Genomic DNA, 21,368 nt, shown 5'->3' with positions numbered 1-21,368 from the left:
TAAAAGAATAAATGAGCATTGAATTTATGTGTTTTGTTTTCTATTGGTGGAATACTTGTCATTTAGTGAACTGTTTGAATAAGGTTTAGTTACTTGATAATATTACAACAATCCACAAATGTAAATTTAGGGCTACATGTTACAACAGCGTACAAGTGTGAACTTAGGATTACATGTTACAACGGTGTACAAGTGTAAACTTAGGGCTAATTGTTTTCCTGATATTAATTACTTCTTCATAAAACAAAGATAAACCTTGCGTTCTTCTGTCAATAGATCGATGCATGATTTAAAAATAGTACTTGGGCAGAAGATAGTTTGCTTTTATTTTTTTACTGAAAAACTCATTTTAAAAGTTTTACTTGCCCTAACGGCCAAAAATTCAATAATTTTGTTTCGAAAACTAAACCGCTACGTGGCGTTAATATAGCTGTTATTATTTTTAATTTGGATGTTCTGCATTGTCAGTTACGAAACGTTACCTACTTGTGTAGAAACTAGTATAAATGCAGTAAGTAAGATCAATTTGTCGCAAAACAGAAATTCTGATTTGTGTTTTTAATTAGTAACACCTAACTTAATCAATGCCAACTTTGCGGGAAAAAGTGGCAGAATTCTTAAAACAAGTATCTTCTGCAGGAAGTGAAAGTGAAAATAGAACAGATGAAAACGCAAGTTGTACCTTGCCTACTTCGGGTTGTTTTATTCAAAAGTATTTGAATGGGTAAGTATGATTTTCCAAATGCCAGAGTAACAACATGATTAATTATAAATATTTGAATAATAACTTAAAATTTGATATCAGGATTCCATATAACATATGTATAAATAACACCGTATAGTGACATAAACAAACAGACTGGAGTACTCGTCCTTTCCTAGACGGAAGTTATGTAAGTTCATGACTAATAGCAGGTTATCTTAGGACATGAAAAGATTTCTTTATATATTATAGTCAAAAATGAAAAGTTCCCATAAAAACCGCAAAACACAAATGTGAAGCTGCAGCTTTGCATGCATCTCTGCAAAGACCCAACAAACCTTAATGTCAAACTTGGTGAAGATTCAACAGGGGAGCTAAGTCGTTGTTTAAAACGTTAAAACACAAAATTAAAACTGAAAATTTGTATGTATCTCTCCATTGACCTAATGAACATCCATACCAATTTTGGTGAAGATCTATCCACACTCTCCAAAGTTGATACAGGGACAGAGAACAAACAGTATTATATTTATATGAATACTGTTACCAAGTTAACTAGAACTTTATTATAATTATGTATCCTAAACACAACAGTAATACAATAAATAAGACTGATATAAGTCAAGAAATCTTGAGTTTTTCTAAACTAGTGCCATACTAAAATATAAAGAGTGCTACTGCTTGCATATTTATTTTCTGGCTCACTTATAACAAACGTCAATGTAAAAAAAATATATGCAAGCAAACCTGTGGTTAGACTGAATAATTATAATGTCAACACCTGTATTTTGAATGGGTACAGCATAGCTAGTTCATTGTGTATCTTTGAACTTAACTACCAACAAAACAACTGAAGTGGTACAATTCTGTATTACAAGAAGTAGAAATAATTACATATTCAGGATCATCAGTGATACTGTCTGGTTCACTTGAGGACTAAAAACACTGTTTTATCAAATGTCTTCTTTTAACACAAGTAATCTAAAGTAATGAATAGAAAAACATCAGTTCAGGTTTCATTAAAAACACAACCACAAATACACTTAAATCAAGGAACAAGTTATTTTAAGTATATTAAAAATCAGTTATTTGTCTTATAGAATATATTTTAGTGGGTTTTTTTTAGAAACGGGTTCTAGGAAGGATATTTTATGTTGATCCGTATTCTAATATTTGTATGTAAATTAAATGCACTTCTAACTTTTGTATACCTGAAATCTTAGCCCATTGTTTAGCATGAAGATTTGGTAGTTTCATAGTGAAATACATTACAAATGTTTAATGTTGTGTTTTTAATTTTGTAACACTGCTTTACCTCCTCTAGATGGATCTTCACCAAATTTGGCATGGAGGTTTGATGGTTCCATGGGAAGACATGTATGAATTTTATGGTGTATTTTACCACTACCTCACCTCCTGTTGTTGAATCTTTACCAAATTTGGTGAAGTTCTCTCTGATGGGAAATGTAGGCAAAACAGGAAAATTGTAACCCCTATTCCAAATCTACATGTGTACACAGGATAAAAATTTCATGATATTGGGGGTTGCACATTGCATAATAAAGTTTTTCGAGTATCATGTGAGCAAGAGTGCCATTATAGTATAACCTTTTATACAGTGAAGACGTGAATATGTGGGTAAGAAAGTTGATTCTTCAAGCTAATAAAACTAAAGCTTAAACTAAAATAGAAGTTTTCATTTGATGAAATTAAAAAATTAAGTTTAGGAATTCTGTCATTGGCTTAGCATTCATGAACTTTTTAACACTGAGCACTATATGCATGTACCCTTTACAAGTTCCAGTTACTGTTATTTACTGAAACAACAACACTGTCCAAGTATGCATCTGAAAGATGATGTATGTTAAACATATGGGATTACTTTTTTTATCCAAGATTTTACTTCAGGCAGTAAAATATATACTGTGAAGGTGATAGTAGAAAGTTGAATATCAAAAAGGTCTTCATCTTTATTTACAGATAAGTACTTGTCCTAACTTATTGTAGTTAATGGGTTTCGAACACTGAGTTTACCTTTAATTGAAAAACTTAAAGATTTAACTTATTGTGCTTTTATGGTTTTTGATGAGCTACAGTAACTGTGGAAATAGAATTTCAGGTTTATGTCTAGTGGCTTCTAGCCTATTTTTACATGAATGTTGTTTGAAGGATTGTTACCCATGAAATATGTCAGTTTGAAATACTTGAGAGAAGTTCATAACTAAATGTTATTGTGTGAAACAGTTTTTATCCCATGGGGAATGGATCCCATACCCAGCTTGGCTAATATCCATAGCTTGAATAACTAAATGTTATTGTATGAAACAGTTTTTATCCCATGGAGAATGGATCCCATACCCAGCTTGGCTAATATCTATAGCTTGAATAACTAAATGTTATTTTATGAAACAGTTTTTATCCCATGGGGAATGGATCCCATACCCAGCTTGACTAATATCTGTAGCTTGAATAACTAAATGTTATTTTATGAAACAGTTTTTATCCCATGGGGAATGGATCCCATACCCAGCTTGGCTAATATCTATAGCTTGAATAACTAAATGTTATTGTATGAAACAGTTTTTATCCCATGGGGAATGGATCCCATACCCAGCTTGACTAATATCTATAGCTTGAAGTTAAATTAACCTTTCTCAATCCAGCTAACTATAGTCAAAAGAAAGAACATGTTATCCATCTGAGCTTTCTGCAATGACCACTAAACATTATATGGTGACTGATGTCCACTGTCAGTTGTAGGGATTTAGCAGTGATAGTGACATGGAAATTATTTTCATACATGCGAAGAATAGATGTTTTAAATTTTTATATAAAACCTGGGACACCTATGTAACTGGTTTACTAATTGAAACAGTATACAGTTGTTTATTCTGTGTCACAGTGATATACCTGTTATTCTGTTATCTACTAATTCTTAAAGTTATGAAACATTTAACACACTCTTGTTGTATTGTAACAGCAGTTATAAAGTGCTTAAGGACGTAACCTTCCTTGTAGTTTTTGTATCTATTCAAGATGTGTATGTGTTCTTACATCAAGAAGTCTTGTGGTGTTATAGGTTTAGATTGTTCTCTAGAATTAGCATATACATTATAGACTTATTGACAACTAACAGATTAAAAATAAAACATGAATATTTACAGTCCTGTTACATACATTATTTGCCAGGCAGGCTTTGAAAATGGCTAAATAAACTCAGTTATATGAAATAAGATTACAAAGTTTTTTTGCATTTGATGTACAGGTAATAATACAGTATATCTTTATCAGAAACAACCAGTAGTTTAGTATCATATTGTAGTACATCTTTAACATTTACAAGTTTTGTGTGAGTGAAGTACATACATACATCTGTACAGGTAATAACACAGTACATCTTTATCAGAAACAACCAGTAGTTTTGTATCATATTGTAGTACAGCTTTAACATTTACAAGTTTTGTGTGAATGAAGTACATACATACATACATATGTACAGGTAATAATACAGTACATCTTTATCAGAAACAACCAGTAGTTTAGTATCATATTGTAGTACATCTTTAACATTTACAAGTTTTGTGTGAGTGAAGTACATACATCTGTACAGGTAATAATACAGTACATCTTTATTAGAAACAACCAGTAGTTTAGTATCATATTGTAGTACATCTTTAACATTTACAAGTTTTGTGTGAGTGAAGTACATACATACATATGTACAGGTAATAACACAGTGCATCTTTATTAGAAACAACCAGTAGTTTAGTATCATATTGTAGTACATCTTTAACATTTACAAGTTTTGTGTGAGTGAAGTACATACATACATCTGTACAGGTAATAACACAGTACATCTTTATTAGAAACATCCAGTAGTTTTGTATCACTTAGTGATACAGCTTTAACAAGTTTTGTGTGAGTGAAGTACATACATACATATGTACAGGTAATAATACAGTATATCTTTATTAGAAACAACCAGTAGTTTAGTATCATATTGTAGTACAGCTTTAACATTTTTTACAAGTTTTGGTAAACATTTGTGAATTTAGTTTCAGTTATTAAACTTTATTATCTTAATTAGTTTCTAATACCACTTAAGCTAAAGTAAATTGAAAATTATTTTTCTGTTAATACTCTATTCAGGGAGTTTTCAAGGCCGCAACCAGAGATTTTCTTTGGCAAGTCATGTTATGATCTACCAGTAGAAGAAATCAGTAGACTTTCAGATGTAGATGTGGCTGCATTCACTGGTCCATTTGGTGGTCTAACAAAGGTGAACAGAGCCCAGAGATCCTTCAATTTGTCAGAACCTGATGTGGATTTCATTGACAGAGAAACTTTTGATGGCGTTAAAGAGTTGGCTTCATCCACAGATAAGTTGCACATAGCAACAAATGGTCTGCTTAAAGAAGGTGACAAACTTTAACTGGAATATTTAATATTGACTGAACAATTTGTAGAATTAATTAATCCTTTATGAACCAGTTAAAAATGAACTCATAATGTGAAAAATTGTGTTTTAATAAACAAAAAGAGAGAGTTGTTTTTGAAGCTTTGTGTTTAACGAACATATTATAATTACATAGATCATTTCAATAACATTATTTGGTTGAGCTGAAAAAAACAAATGAATTAATTACAAGTAATAATAGTTAATAATATTGACAATATACAGGATAGTTGGAATGATTGAAAACAATTTACTTACTATTTGCATTACGTGATTACTTTTTCGAGTTAATTATCCAACTGTATTATTTACTAGATGGTAATACTGAGTATTCGTTCATTGTAACAATTCACTGATATTTTAAGGACTTCATTACTGCCTAATTTTGTCTCTTATTTCATTGATAAGATATTCTAAAATGTATGGCTGAAACAAAGAATATATAAGATTATATAAACTACATACTATTAACTATATCTCTTGCTGGCAAGGATTTTGACCCAAGTCTCGTCAGGCCTCCTGGGATGTGTAACCTAGGTCGTATTTATATCATTAATTAAGTGAACAATTTTTATGGTGTGAAATAAATAAACTCTTCCAAACCTTTGGAACTTGTAAAGTTTGTTAGTTTTTATTTAACTTCACTTGGTGATCAAATATGTTTTATTCAGTGAAAGCTTTGTCATTTCAAATCAGTTTTATATGGAAATAAGCAATTGTAAAACAAATTTTATTATCTTCTCTCTAAAATAAAGGATTACTTAATTTTATCTATTTATATAAAGGTACTTCAATTTCTCCACTTACATATATTAATTTTGGATTGCTGATTTTAATTAAGGAAACTTACTATTTTCACACCAAACACATAGGAGATAGAAAACACTTGGAGGGTAATAACATAGAAGATTCAACTCAGAACCATGACGAAGGAGAAGACGAAAAGATAATAGCAGGTCTAAAGAACTGGAACAGACCATCTGATGATGCATATGGTGTTGCTACGACACTATATGAGTGTCATCCAGTGACAAGGGAAAATGCAGGTAGTGAAAACCTTATCTGACAGTTATGGCCATTGTTGCAAAATTGTATGTTCTTTCAGTTCCAAAAGGCCAGAAAGAGACAATGCAGATTACTCTAAACTGTCTACTAATAGCAGAGCATCATCGTAGTAAAACTAGAATATGTATTTAGTTTTCTAAGAAAACAGAAAAAATGTATGATGACAAGAAAGGATGTTTTATTTTGGTAGAAAAAACATTTTACTGAACTTTGGTGTAGGTTTTACACAAAAACATTTTACTGAACCTTTGTTGTAGGTTTTACACAATAACATTTTACTGTACCTTTGTTCTAGGTTTTACACAATAACATTTTACTGTACCTTTGTTCTAGGTTTTACACAATAACATTTTACTGTACCTTTGTTCTAGGTTTTACACAATAACATTTTACTGTACCTTTGTTCTAGGTTTTACACAAACATTTTACTGTACCTTTGTTGTAGGTTTTACACAATAACATTTTACTGTACCTTTGTTCTAGGTTTTACACAAACATTTTACTGTACCTTTGTTCTAGGTTTTACACAAAAACATTTTACTGTACCTTTGTTCTAGGTTTTACACAAAACATTTTACTGTACCTTTGTTCTAGGTTTTACACAAAAACATTTTACTGTACATTTGTTCTAGGTTTTACACAATAACATTTTACTGTACCTTTGTTCTAGGTTTTACACAAACATTTTACTGTACCTTTGTTCTAGGTTTTACACAAACATTTTACTGTACCTTTGTTGTAGGTTTTACACAAACATTTTACTGTACCTTTGTTCTAGGTTTTACACAAACATTTTACTGTACCTTTGTTCTAGGTTTCACACAAACATTTTACTGTACCTTTGTTCTAGGTTTCACACAAACATTTTACTGTACCTTTGTTGTAGGTTTTACACAATAACATTTTACTGTACCTTTGTTCTAGGTTTTACACAAACATTTTACTGTACCTTTGTTCTAGGTTTTACACAAACATTTTACTGTACCTTTGTTCTAGGTTTTACACAAACATTTTACTGTACCTTTGTTCTAGGTTTTACACAAACATTTTACTGTACCTTTGTTCTAGGTTTTACACAAACATTTTACTGTACCTTTGTTCTAGGTTTTACACAATAACATTTTACTGTACCTTTGTTGTAGGTTTTACACAATAACATTTTACTGTACCTTTGTTGTAGGTTTTACACAATAACATTTTACTGTACCTTTGTTCTAGGTTTTACACAAAAACATTTTACTGTACCTTTGTTCTAGGTTTTACACAAAAACATTTTACTGTACCTTTGTTCTAGGTTTTACACAAAAACATTTTACTGTACCTTTGTTCTAGGTTTTACACAATAACATTTTACTGTACCTTTGTTGTAGGTTTTACACAATAACATTTTACTGTACCTTTGTTGTAGGTTTTACACAATAACGTTTTACTGTACCTTTGTTGTAGGTTTTACACAATAACGTTTTACTGTACCTTTGTTGTAGGTTTTACACAATAACGTTTTACTGTACCTTTGTTCTAGGTTTTACACAATAACGTTTTACTGCACCTTTGTTGTAGGTTTTACACAATAACGTTTTACTGCACCTTTGTTGTAGGTTTTACACAATAACGTTTTACTGTACCTTTGTTCTCGGTCTTGCACAGAAGTTGGTTCTTTGTTTACTCATAACTCAGTCTACCTGACATCAACATGTTGGGCTCATTCTACAATATATATATTATGTTTCTTAATATGGTGGTGAGATGTAAGGATACAGTTCTCTTTAGTTTTATGTTAAAGTGTTACTTTGTTGTTTATTAATATCAATATATATATTGTTTCTTAATATGGTGGTGAGATGTAAGGATACAGTTCTCTTTAGTTTTATGTTAAAGTGTTACTTTGTTGTTTATTAATATCAATATATATATTATGTTTCTTAATATGGTGGTGAGATGTAAGGATACAGTTCTCTTTAGTTTTATGTTAAAGTGTTACTTTGTTGTTTATTAATATCAATATATATATTATGTTTCTTAATATGGTGGTGAGATGTAAGGATACAGTTCTCTTTAGTTTTATGTTAAAGTGGTACTTTGTTTGTTTATTAATATCAATATATATATTATGTTTCTTAATATGGTGGTGAGATGTAAGGATACAGTTCTCTTTAGTTTTATGTTAAAGTGTTACTTTGTTGTTTATTAACATCAATATATATATTATGTTTCTTAATATGGTGGTGAGATGTAAGGATACAGTTCTCTTTAGTTTTATGTTAAAGTGTTACTTTGTTGTTTATTAATATCAATATATATATTATGTTTCTTAATATGGTGGTGAGATGTAAGGATACAGTTCTCTTTAGTTTTATGTTAAAGTGTTACTTTGTTGTTTATTAATATCAATATATATATTATGTTTCTTAATATGGTGGTGAGATGTAAGGATACAGTTCTCTTTAGTTTTATGTTAAAGTGTTACTTTGTTGTTTATTAATATCAATATATATATTATGTTTCTTAATATGGTGGTGAGATGTAAGGATACAGTTCTCTTTAGTTTTATGTTAAAGTGTTACTTTGTTGTTTATTAATATCAATATATATATTATGTTTCTTAATATGGTGGTGAGATGTAAGGATACAGTTCTCTTTAGTTTTATGTTAAAGTGTTACTTTGTTGTTTATTAACATCAATATATATATTATGTTTCTTAATATGGTGGTGAGATGTAAGGATACAGTTCTCTTTAGTTTTATGTTAAAGTGTTACTTTGTTGTTTATTAATATCAATATATATATTATGTTTCTTAATATGGTGGTGAGATGTAAGGATACAGTTCTCTTTAGTTTTATGTTAAAGTGTTACTTTGTTGTTTATTAACATCAATATATATATTATGTTTCTTAATATGGTGGTGAGATGTAAGGATACAGTTCTCTTTAGTTTTATGTTAAAGTGGTACTTTGTTGTTTATTAATATCAATATATATATTATGTTTCTTAATATGGTGGTGAGATGTAAGGATACAGTTCTCTTTAGTTTTATGTTAAAGTGTTACTTTGTTGTTTATTAACATCAATATATATATTATGTTTCTTAATATGGTGGTGAGATGTAAGGATACAGTTCTCTTTAGTTTTATGTTAAAGTGGTACTTTGTTGTTTATTAACATCAATATATATATTATGTTTCTTAATATGGTGGTGAGATGTAAAGATACAGTTCTCTTTAGTTTTATGTTAAAGTGGTACTTTGTTGTTTATTAACATCAATATATATATTATGTTTCTTAATATGGTGGTGAGATGTAAGGATACAGTTCTCTTTAGTTTTATGTTAAAGTGTTACTTTGTTGTTTATTAATATCAATATATATATTATGTTTCTTAATATGGTGGTGAGATGTAAGGATACAGTTCTCTTTAGTTTTATGTTAAAGTGTTACTTTGTTGTTTATTAATATCAATATATATATTATGTTTCTTAATATGGTGGTGAGATGTAAGGATACAGTTCTCTTTAGTTTTATGTTAAAGTGTTACTTTGTTGTTTATTAATATCAATATATATATTATGTTTCTTAATATGGTGGTGAGATGTAAGGATACAGTTCTCTTTAGTTTTATGTTAAAGTGTTACTTTGTTGTTTATTAATATCAATATATATATTGTTTCTTAATATGGTGGTGAGATGTAAGGATACAGTTCTCTTTAGTTTTATGTTAAAGTGGTACTTTGTTGTTTATTAATATCAATATATATATTATGTTTCTTAATATGGTGGTGAGATGTAAGGATACAGTTCTCTTTAGTTTTATGTTAAAGTGGTACTTTGTTGTTTATTAATATCAATATACATATTATGTTTCTTAATATGGTGGTGAGATGTAAGGATACAGTTCTCTTTAGGTTTATGTTAAAGTGTTACTTTGTTGTTTATTGCAAGTAATAAACAATCGGGTAGTGGCCCTTGGATGTTTATTACAAGTAATAAACAATCAAGCAGTGCTGCTTGAGTTTGTTGTCTGTTCTTATCCAGAAATAAAATGGCAGAATGAAAATCATTCTTTGTTGTGTAATGTTGTGTTTACACAAATAACATTTTGAATAATTTGGCTTACAGAGTCACTTCTGATAAGTTTTTCTAGTGTATAATTAAGTTGTAATGAACTATATTATCAAATTGTTTTTCTTTTGTTAATATTCGAGAGGAAGTTTATGAGTGTGCTATGAACGTATTCTCCTCTCAGATATTCAATTAACAGAATCAACGCCCTATGGGCAGTTGTTTGGTCAGAATCTAGGAGACCTGAACAAAACTGCTTCTGACTTGTAGGTGCTTCTTGGTGAGCAGTTTGATGTGTTTCTATATCTTGAGTTATTCTCGCTGTATCTTACTTCATAACTTGGTCACCAAGTTGATCTCATGTTTAATCCACTACTCGGTTTCTAGGAAATCTTCATTCTTCTTGCTTATTATCTCAGGGTTTTATTATTTTAATGGTTTACTTTATCTACAATGGTTTGCCAGCCCCATGAGATATGCAGGCCAGTTAATAAGCCTTTTGTATTCCATGATAATTTAGCACCATTGTAGGATGTTTTTGTTGCACTATCACTTTTATTGGTAGAAGATGTAGTCTTTAATTCAGTGATTTCACCACTAGGCAGCAGCTCTGGACCTTGCCCAGCTTCAACGTCCATCTGGCATTTTCCAGTTCTTGTAACATTCATCCACTGACCTTTCCACTCACTGTTGAAACATTTAATACCTTGAATCACCAGTATATTTGTGAGTGGGGTGAAGGGTATACTTCTGTACCTGAACATTCCAGTTGGGAAAGTAAAATACCTTTCCTCAAAACTAAGTATCTGCCATGGTTTGGCTGGTTCTATCACCAGTTGGCCCCTACACTGAGTGGCATAGTCCAGTTTTTTAATCTATACCAGTCCCTCTGCCATCTTCTTACATAGGATTTTAGGTGTTTGTCTTGTGAAAAGGTATGTGTTGCTGTCCAAGTTAACGTGTATGTTGCCTGCAAAGTATTTCAGATACAGAACTGACAACACTTTTTCTGGTGTACATTTAAGGTGATTGCTACACCCTCCATCTGACAAGGGTGCATTAACTCTGACTACATCCTATACTAGTGAAGTTTACATTATTATTTACTGTAAAGGTCTGGCCCATGCACTAAAATCTTTTAAGTGGTGATGCAAGGTATTAACTATTTGTCCTGTGTTGTGTTCTCTATCTGAAAGTCAGGAAATCATTGTGTTTAGTCCTGCATACTACATATTTAACCACAAATAAACTGACAACTATGCTGGTTTAACACAAATTATTAAAATTCTATCTAGCTTTCAGTTTCTCAGTTGTGACTCATAAACAAACACATATAAAGAATCTCTTTAGGAGAATGGAAGTATAGAATCTTGTTCACATGTGGTAGTGAAGTAAAATGAAGTGTAAATAATGACAGTGTATCTTACTGTCTGTTATATTGAAATGTATAGAACTGTGGAAGATCTTCCATTGTGTATTAAGTTTGATAGAAACACTTAATATTTTTATTTTTCTATGTCATAGGTGAACCAATAGCTGATGCTTTTGGAGTGTGCTTGAGAGAAAACAGTGGTATTCTGGTGTTAGCTGATGGTGTGAACTGGGGAGAGAAGTCTTGTCTGGCAGCAAGGTGTGCAGTTCATGGGTGTATGAGTTATCTTAACAATGCACTTTATCAGGAAGAAAGAGTGGTGACAACAACCTTGGTAAGGAACTTAACCTGTCATTGTTAATGTTTTCATTTCTCTAATCAAAAATCAGATTGGTTTATCTGAGTGTATTTGTCTTAAATGGTAGCATTGAAAATAAATAAGAATTATTAATAGTGTTTGATACTAGTTAGGTTTGTGGTCAATAAAAAAAAACCTAATAGTTTTGTGTGGAAAGTCTCGTGTTGTGGCGTTATTTTAATATTGTGTTTTCCCTGGATATGGAATATACTCACACTGCGGACTTGATTGACAATTTGTTAAATTGTGCACAAGGATGTTCAGAAAGCTAAATTTCATTTTACTGAATGTTGCATTCAGCGAAGAATTAATTTTTATTAGTAGCATAAAAAAAGATGTGTCTCCAAAACAGGACGTTTTCATTTCTCTGCTGCGGTCATTTCATGCGGCACACAACCTGATTCTCCAGGAAGATGGGATGCTAACAACACTTTGTGCTGCTGTCGTTTGTCAGATGAAAGATTCCAACAAGTTCCTTGTTTGTACGTGTAATGTAGGAGACAGTCTGGCATATGTATACAGCAGGAAATGTGGAGTACGGGAAATCACTCAAGGTGAGACGATTTGTTGTAGAAACCTTTAAGAAAACCAGTAGTTCATCTTTGTTTAAGTTGCTTATTGTTCATCTGTCAAAACTAACATTAGGAACTGTTGCTCTTTAGTAAACACTATGTAATGTGTATCGAATACAACAAGTGAATACACAGTGTGGAAGCTGTGAATCATATGACTGTAAGTTGGTCACATGGTTGCACTATGTTACTGCTTCCAGAAAGAATAAACAGAGCTTACTGGGTGATTGAAGATATATCTTTTCTCATTTCGTTCCTCTCTGAACAATGTTTAACCATATATTATTATTTTCCTTTTGTGAGATTTATTATTACATGTTGAATGAACAATGTTTAACCATATATTATCATTTTCCTTTTGTGAGATTTATTATTACATGTTGAATGAACAATGTTTAACCATATATTATCATTTTCCTTTTGAGATTTATTATTACATGTTGAATAAATCAAAATTTAACATTTATTTGCATTTTAATATAAAATACAAAAATATGAAGTCTTCTGACTGAATGCTATTTAAAGGTAGATCTTTCTTCATCGGGTCAAACTAGAATGACTAAATTAAGTGAGTATATTTCAAGTAACATTGTCAACATGTTTCGTTAACTTTCAAAGAAGTGAGGCGGTGTGTATAATATTTTCTGTACTATAGGAGAGAAATAAACTAAGAAAGGTATTAAAGTTTTGTTTCAAAGACTTAACCTGTTCACTTGCTGGGCTGTATATATTTCCCAGTCAGCCTGCTCTCTTACACAGTAATTAGGAAGAACGTTTCCGTTGTTACTGCTGTTTACACCTTCCTCTGCTGGGTCCAGGTTATATCTTCCTGACTGTCATCACTAGATGGAGAGATAGCATCTTCTTGTCTTGCTTACACCTTTCTCTGCTAGATCCAGGTTAATCATTTTAATTGTCATCACTAGATGGAGAAATAGCATCTTCTTGTCTTGCTTACACCTTTCTCTGCTAGATCCAGGTTAATCATTTTAATTGTCATCACTAGATGGAGAGATAGCATCTTCTTGTCTTGCTTACACTTTCTCTGCTAGATCCAGGTTAATCATTTTAATTGTCATCACTAGATGGAGAGATAGCATCTTCTTGTCTTGCTTACACCTTTCTCTGCTAGATCCAGGTTAATCATTTTAATTGTCATCACTAGATGGAGAGATAGCATCTTCTTGTCTTGCTTACACCTTTCTCTGCTAGATCCAGGTTAATCATTTTAATTGTCATCACTAGATGGAGAAATAGCATCTTCTTGTCTTGCTTACACCTTTCTCTGCTAGATCCAGGTTAATCATTTTAATTGTCATCACTAGATGGAGAGATAGCATCTTCTTGTCTTGCTTACACCTTCTCTGCTAGATCCAGGTTAATCATTTTAATTGTCATCACTAGATGGAGAAATAGCATCTTCTTGTCTTGCTTACACCTTTCTCTGCTAGATCCAGGTTAATCATTTTAATTGTCATCACTAGATGGAGAAATAGCATCTTCTTGTCTTGCTTACACCTTTCTCTGCTAGATGCAGGTTAATCATTTTAATTGTCATCACTAGATGGAGAAATAGCATCTTCTTGTCTTGCTTACACCTTTCTCTGCTAGATGCAGGTTAATCATTTTAATTGTCATCACTAGATGGAGAAATAGCATCTTCTTGTCTTGCTTACACCTTTCTCTGCTAGATGCAGGTTAATCATTTTAATTGTCATCACTAGATGGAGAAATAGCATCTTCTTGTCTTGCTTACACCTTTCTCTGCTAGATGCAGGTTAATCATTTTAATTGTCATCACTAGATGGAGAAATAGCATCTTCTTGTCTTGCTTACACCTTTCTCTGCTAGATGCAGGTTAATCATTTTAATTGTCATCACTAGATGGAGAGATAGCATCTTCTTGTCTTTTCACTTCATCATCATACATTTTAACATTTCTTGACTCACTTTACTACCTTCTAAGTTAAATCTGAGTCAAGCCTATTTATATAGTAGTTAGGGTTGCTATTTGTTGCTATAGTGATGAGGGCACGATCAGCATGCACTTGTACATTGTACTCAAACATGTTGGTTACCTTAGACTGAGTGAAACATAACGAGGGAAATCACATATCAACATTTTATTCTCGTGCAGCAATTTTGAATGACAGTGGGGGATATATGTCCCAGCTGCAGTGAAATGGTTAAAAAGGATGAGATATTGTTTATTAAATATGTTGAATTTGTACTTAAAAAGTACGTTATTGTAAACAGTTTAAGGTTATTAAATTTGTCTTGTGGTTCAGTGGTACATATTAAAGAAATCAGGTTTTCATGCACATGGTGTGCACATCACAGACACCTGAAGCAAAGTACACTATGTAAGTATTAAACAAGCTGAAAACAAATGTGAGTACATATTGTAGGTGTATTATAATAGAAATAAAACATGGTGGTACTGTGTGTGTGTGTGTGTTAGCAGTATTGTGTTTTTAATAGTAAAAAGAAATATTTAAATTATTTTTACAACAATTGTATGTAACTTAAAAGGTTTATAACAATATGAATCTGTTGTCAGTAGCTGTATACAGAATGTAAGTAGTCCCTGTGTGTGAAGTGTCAGTAGCTGTATACAGAATGCAAGTAGTCCCTGTGTGTGAAGTGTCAGTAGCTGTATACAGAATGCAAGTAGTCCCTGTGTGTGAAGTTGTCAGTAGCTGTATACAGAATGCAAGTAGTCCCTGTGTGTGATGTTGTCAGTAGCTGTGTACAGAATGCAAGTAGTCCCTGTGAGTGATGTTGTCAGTAGCTGTGTACAGAATGCAAGTAGTCCCTGTGAGTGATGTTGTCAGTAGCTGTGTACAGAATGCAAGTAGTCCCTGTGAGTGATGTTGTCAGTAGCTGTGTACAGAATGCAAGTAGTCCCTGTGAGTGATGTTGTCAGTAGCTGTGTACAGAATGCAAGTAGTCCCTGTGAGTGATGTTGTCAGTAGCTGTGTACAGAATGCAAGTAGTCCCTGTGAGTGATGTTGTCAGTAGCTGTGTACAGAATGCAAGTAGTCCCTGTGAGTGATGTTGTCAGTAGCTGTGTACAGAATGCAAGTAGTCCCTGTGAGTGATGTTGTCAGTAGCTGTGTACAGAATGTTGCAAGAATGCAAGTAGTCCCTGTGAGTGATGTTGTCAGTAGCTGTGTACAGAATGCAAGTAGTCCCTGTGAGTGATGTTGTCAGTAGCTGTGTACAGAATGCAAGTAGTCCCTGTGAGTGATGTTGTCAGTAGCTGTGTACAGAATGCAAGTAGTCCCTGTGAGTGATGTTGTCAGTAGCTGTGTACAGAATGCAAGTAGTCCCTGTGAGTGATGTTGTCAGTAGCTGTGTACAGAATGCAAGTAGTCCCTGTGAGTGATGTTGTCAGTAGCTGTGTACAGAATGCAAGTAGTCCCTGTGTGTGATGTTGTCAGTAGCTGTGTACAGAATGCAAGTAGTCCCTGTGTGTGAAGTGTCAGTAGCTGTGTACAGAATGCAAGTAGTCCCTGTGTGAAGTGTCAGTAGTGTGTGAAGTGTCAGTAGTGTCAGTGTGTACAGAATGCAAGTAGTCCCTGTGAGTGATGTTGTCAGTAGCTGTGTACAGAATGCAAGTAGTCCCTGTGAGTGATGTTGTCAGTAGCTGTGTACAGAATGCAAGTAGTCCCTGTGAGTGTTGTCAGTAGCTGTGTACAGAATGCAAGTAGTCCCTGTGTGTAAAGTGTCAGTAGCTGTGTACAGAATGCAAGTAGTCCCTGTGAGTGATGTTGTCAGTAGCTGTGTACAGAATGCAAGTAGTCCCTGTGAGTGGTGTTGTCAGTAGCTGTGTACAGAATGCAAGTAGTTCCTGTGTGTGAAGTGTCAGTAGCTGTGTACAGAATGCAAGTAGTCCCTGTGTGTGAAGTGTCAGTAGCTGTGTACAGAATGCAAGTAGTCCCTGTGAGTGATGTTGTCAGTAGCTGTGTACAGAATGCAAGTAGTCCCTGTGAGTGATGTTGTCAGTAGCTGTGTACAGAATGCAAATAGTCCCTGTGAGTGATGCTGTCAGTAGCTGTGTACAGAATGCAAATAGTCCCTGTGAGTGATGCTGTCAGTAGCTGTGTACAGAATGCAAGTAGTCCCTGTGAGTGATGTTGTCAGTAGCTGTGTACAGAATGCAAGTAGTCCCTGTGAGTGATGTTGTCAGTAGCTGTATACACAGTGTAAGTAGTCCCTGTGTGTGAAATATGTATTATGAGTAAGATATTAAACCACATTTGAATATTGGATATTTAGGATCTCATGACATTTATTCCATGCGTGACATGAGGGATGCTCTGGGAGCTCTTGGTCCCGTGGATGGACAAAACCCCGAACTCAGTAACTTGACTGTTGCTATGACCACGGTCGAGCCGGGTGATATAGTGTTTTTAACAAGTGATGGAATATCGGACAACTTTGACCCTGTTGTGGGGAAATTTGCTCTTCCTAAAACAACAGAAAGAATCCCTTCTGTGGACGGTACTTCAGAAGACGTCCAAAGGCAGCGCCTGCTCCACAGAACAAACAGTAATGGAAACGAGAAACCCATCTCAGCAGCAGAGTTTGCTTTGCCAGTGGTTGAAGCTCACCAGCGGCATGAGCTGACGCTGCTTCGTATGGAGGACCTCCTAACTAATGGAGTGAACAAAGGTGATCGACCTTGTGAAACTGCACGCCAGCTTTGTGAACAGATGCTCGATTTTGCCACCAAGTTGACGGTGGCTAAAAGGAGGATTCTGGAGGACCCTGAACTTTACAAGGATAGTGCCGATGCTCTGAATCAACTGGAACAACGAAGACGTCGCAGGAAGGTTGGAGATAAGTTAGCCATGGTTCCTGGAAAGCTTGACCATGCTACAGTAGTTGCTTGTAAGGTCGGAATTCAGCCATCAAAGTATTCTCAAGTCACTGCATCTACAGAGTTGGAACATCTCGGAAAGTATGAATCTAGAGTATAGACGCTTCAGTAATTTATGTTTTGATTCCATTGTCTACAGTTGTGTATGTTGGTTACTTCATTCAAAATTAGGACCAGAACAGGAAACATTAGTAATAAATTATCAAACATGTAGACCCAGCATGTTTGGTAACTTTATATTAATATTTTACTTTATATTTGTAATATTAGGGAGATTTAATTATTTATGGATTTTTTCTATGTTTTGTATCTATGCAATGTTGCTTTTATATAATATTGTAGAATCCTTCAAGGTAAATATAGTTAAACATTTAATTCTTCCAGTAAGAAACGTAAGCACTTATCACTCTGTGCTTATACAGATATTAAGTAAACAATTGTTGAAATGAATCTCTGACATCTAAACACTGTTTACCATAGTTTAAATTAGCAGAATAACAATGACAAGTGTGGTAGATGTCAAAGGGATTTGTTGCTGTGTTAATTCTCTTAGTAAATTGAATGAAAGGTGAGACTGCAGGTAAAGTAGTTAACTAGTGTGAAATACAAAATTTTATAACTGTATCTCAATGTCTTCAAACTTTTAAGTTACTTGGTGAAAGAGTTGTGTTTGTTCTTCAGTTATTTTCATTGTGTAAACCATCTAACAAATAATGCTAGTTGTTAAACTTCTGTTTAAAAATTATGGATTTATTTATTATAATGAATAATCAAATCTTGTTATAAGATGTTGGTATTAGACCTAGTATGTTTTTTAAGTATTATATTCTTTTTTTCTAGTACTTTAATAATTTTTAAGAATTAGAAGAGTGCACAGTAACAGTATTCCAGTATTTGTTTTATCAGTTGTTGACAGAACAGGTATAATAAAAATACTATTATTATATATTCTTGTAATTATTAAAAATCGTTAAGGGACTAGAACAACAATGTGATTATTTAAAAATATACCAGGTCTTATACTATCATTTTGTAATAAGTAAAACTACTACAATCATGCCTCACCAACTAGTAAAATGCGTTAAAGCCATAACAATTATGTAATATTCTTAAGTTAAAGTAAGTTTGGAACAATTCATATTATGTAAATTGTTGGAGCTTTCAATGTAAGGAAGTAAACAATTATATCTTTAAAGTTAGTTGTTTAAATAAGTGATGTTTGTCAACAGTAAGTTTGTATTGTTATGTATACATCTGATAATGTCCAAGGTGTTCTTGACTACCAGGCTGATTCTTTCCACCAGTTAATCATCTTTGTTTGTGCTAACTTACCTTCCCAGTCTGTTTCACTCTGCATCTAAAGACAGAGGAGTTAGGCCTAATTCGTCTATGATAGAGTGAGGTGTTGGATTAACTTAATTTCATGTCCATTTCAAATTAAATATTTTTTTGCAAAGATTCACGAAGATTCCAATCTTGTTTTTAATTACTTCCCACAATTCCTTCCCTGTGTTATAAATTATTTTTTTAACATAATGTTTCTCTTATAAGAGACAATATAAAATTTCATTGTTTCCATTTTTGAGTTAACTAAATGTCCATGTGAGGAATATATATGTCACTTGACAGTCTCCCATGCTTGTAGTTAGATCCTCAATTATCAACAGAATTTCCATGGTTTATTACATACACATGCATATATATATCAGTCTTTCAACAAGAGTTTTTATTATGCTAGAGGTCTTGTGATGGAAATAGAAGAGAACTCTAACTCACAAGTTTATACTTCTGTTGTTTCATGCACCCAGACAGAACCTGGCTTTCATTTTTGTTGTTTTCTTTACTAAAATAACCCAGATTCATTCTTGCACTTATGTTTGTTTAACAAACATTAAATATATGAAGGAGAACAGTACCACTTACTGTTATTAAATGTACAACAGGGAACAGTACCACTTACCTTTATTTAATGTACGACAGGAACAGTACCACTTACCTTTATTTAATGTACGACAGGGAACAGTACCACTTACCTTTATTTAATGTACGACAGAGAACAGTACCACTCAGCATTATTTAATGTACGACAGGGAACAGTACCACTTACCTTTATTTAATGTACGACAGGGAACAGTACCACTTACCTTTATTTAATGTACGACAGAGAACAGTACCACTTTTTTTAACAATTTTTCTTAACGTTAACCAATCTTTACATTATTATTTCTAATATCCAGCTTCATTAACAGAGAACAATCTTTACCATTATTCGGCATTATTTAATGTCATTAACAGAGAACAGTACCACTCAGCATTATTTAATGTACGACAGAGAACAGTACCACTCAGCATTATTTAATGTACGACAGAGAACAGTACCACTTTTTTTAACAATTTTTCTTAACGTTAACCAATCTTTACATTATTATTTCTAATATCCAGCTTCATTAACAGAGAACAGTACCACTCAGCATTATTTAATGTACGACAGAGAACAGTACCACTTTTTTTAACAATTTTTCTTAACATTAACCAATCTTTACATTATTATTTCTAATGTCCAGCTTCACTAACCTGTAGTTTATTTCTAATATCAAGCTTCACTTACCCATATTTTATGTGAATTCTGTAGATGTTTTGAATATTGTACAATTCTTGTAATTGTTTTGTTTTCTTGAGTATGGTTGAGCTTGTGCTACAAAATTTATGTTAATATTTTGTTTTCAAACAAAAGAATCCCATTTTTAATGAGTAAAGGTTTGCCATAAATTGTCTTAGCATTTGTTTTTATAAGCTAATCTCCAGTTTTTCATGGACTTTGAGTACAGGATTACTAGAAATGGTCATAGCTTAATCTCACTGTTTGTTTTATAAGCTAATCTCCAGTTTTCATGGACTTTATGAGTACAGGATTACTAGAAATGGTCATAGCTCAATCTCACTGTTTGTTTTTATAAGCTAATTAACATATTTTAATTATATATATATATATGTTAGGTTTCTTTTAAGACTCATTTTCAGTGTAAGTCAGTCAAGTGTAAGTTATTATTTTTCCAGACTTTCACATTCCTGGTGTATCTGTTTGACTTAATTAGATGTTTTTCATGTTTTGTTTACACTTGTTTTCTGCACACCAAAAATAACACTGAGTCTTATTAAGTTGAAATTAAATATAGCAGACATATTTGAGACTGCACAGTGTATCCATAAGCTTGTATTGAAAGGAAAACATGTATACATGGCATTTAAGTGAAACACAGCAGTGTTGAAATTGGTTCCAATTAATAAATTTTGTTGCATTAAATTCAGTTCAAACTTTTTTAACAGCCACGTTTTGTATTTTGTTAATTCAAAGGTGGTTAATCTCTAATGAAGTCAGTTTTTTTATTTCAAAAGTTTTTCTATTCTTACTAATCTAGTAATGTATGATGTGAACCTATTTTGAAACAACTGGTGGAGAGCTCTAAACATCTGAAATGTTCTCTCTTCTAACATTTCAAACATTTTCTAAAACAAACATGAAACCATCTTTTTAAGGTTAAAAGTAAATAATGTTAACATCCTATGGTTGTCTTGTTTTGTTTCTGTACTAAAAGTTGTCTCAGTAAAATAGGAATCTTTCAATAAGACAACAAGATATTCTGTATTGAAAATTGTTTTCTATAACTTATCATGATTTCCTCCATTTTCGTGAAGGAACTACATTCAAGAACCTTTTGAAAACTACACAGAATTAGGATTTAATCAAATATTCGTTCTTGTGTTTTCCATGATGATAATACTGTAAGAAGGCTACTTTCTGCTTATCTTTATGCTGTAAGAAACAAAAATTTCTATAATTAACTCAGTTACTTTACTGAAACTTAATTTATTATTAAGTTTGTACAAAAATTTAACAC

At 32.5% G+C, this 21,368-nt stretch overlaps 1 protein-coding gene across 1 annotated transcript; it reads left to right on the top strand.

Moving 5' to 3' along the window:
* The first annotated feature begins 428 nt into the window (after positions 1-428).
* Positions 429-19,553, top strand: LOC143231785 (PP2C-like domain-containing protein CG9801). The gene is made up of 6 exons (XM_076466436.1): positions 429-724; positions 4,853-5,121; positions 6,032-6,205; positions 11,807-11,988; positions 12,365-12,566; positions 16,866-19,553. Exons 1-6 carry the CDS (start codon positions 585-587, stop codon positions 17,567-17,569), a joined length of 1,671 nt encoding a protein of 556 aa, XP_076322551.1. The 5' UTR covers positions 429-584; the 3' UTR covers positions 17,570-19,553.
* Positions 19,554-21,368: the final 1,815 nt, after the last annotated feature.

This window comes from Tachypleus tridentatus, chromosome 1 (genome assembly GCF_004210375.1).
Source record: "Tachypleus tridentatus isolate NWPU-2018 chromosome 1, ASM421037v1, whole genome shotgun sequence".
Lineage (NCBI taxonomy): Eukaryota > Metazoa > Arthropoda > Merostomata > Xiphosura > Limulidae > Tachypleus > Tachypleus tridentatus.
The sequence above is the reverse complement of the archived record's forward strand: the minus strand, read 5'-3'. Positions and strand labels throughout refer to the sequence as shown.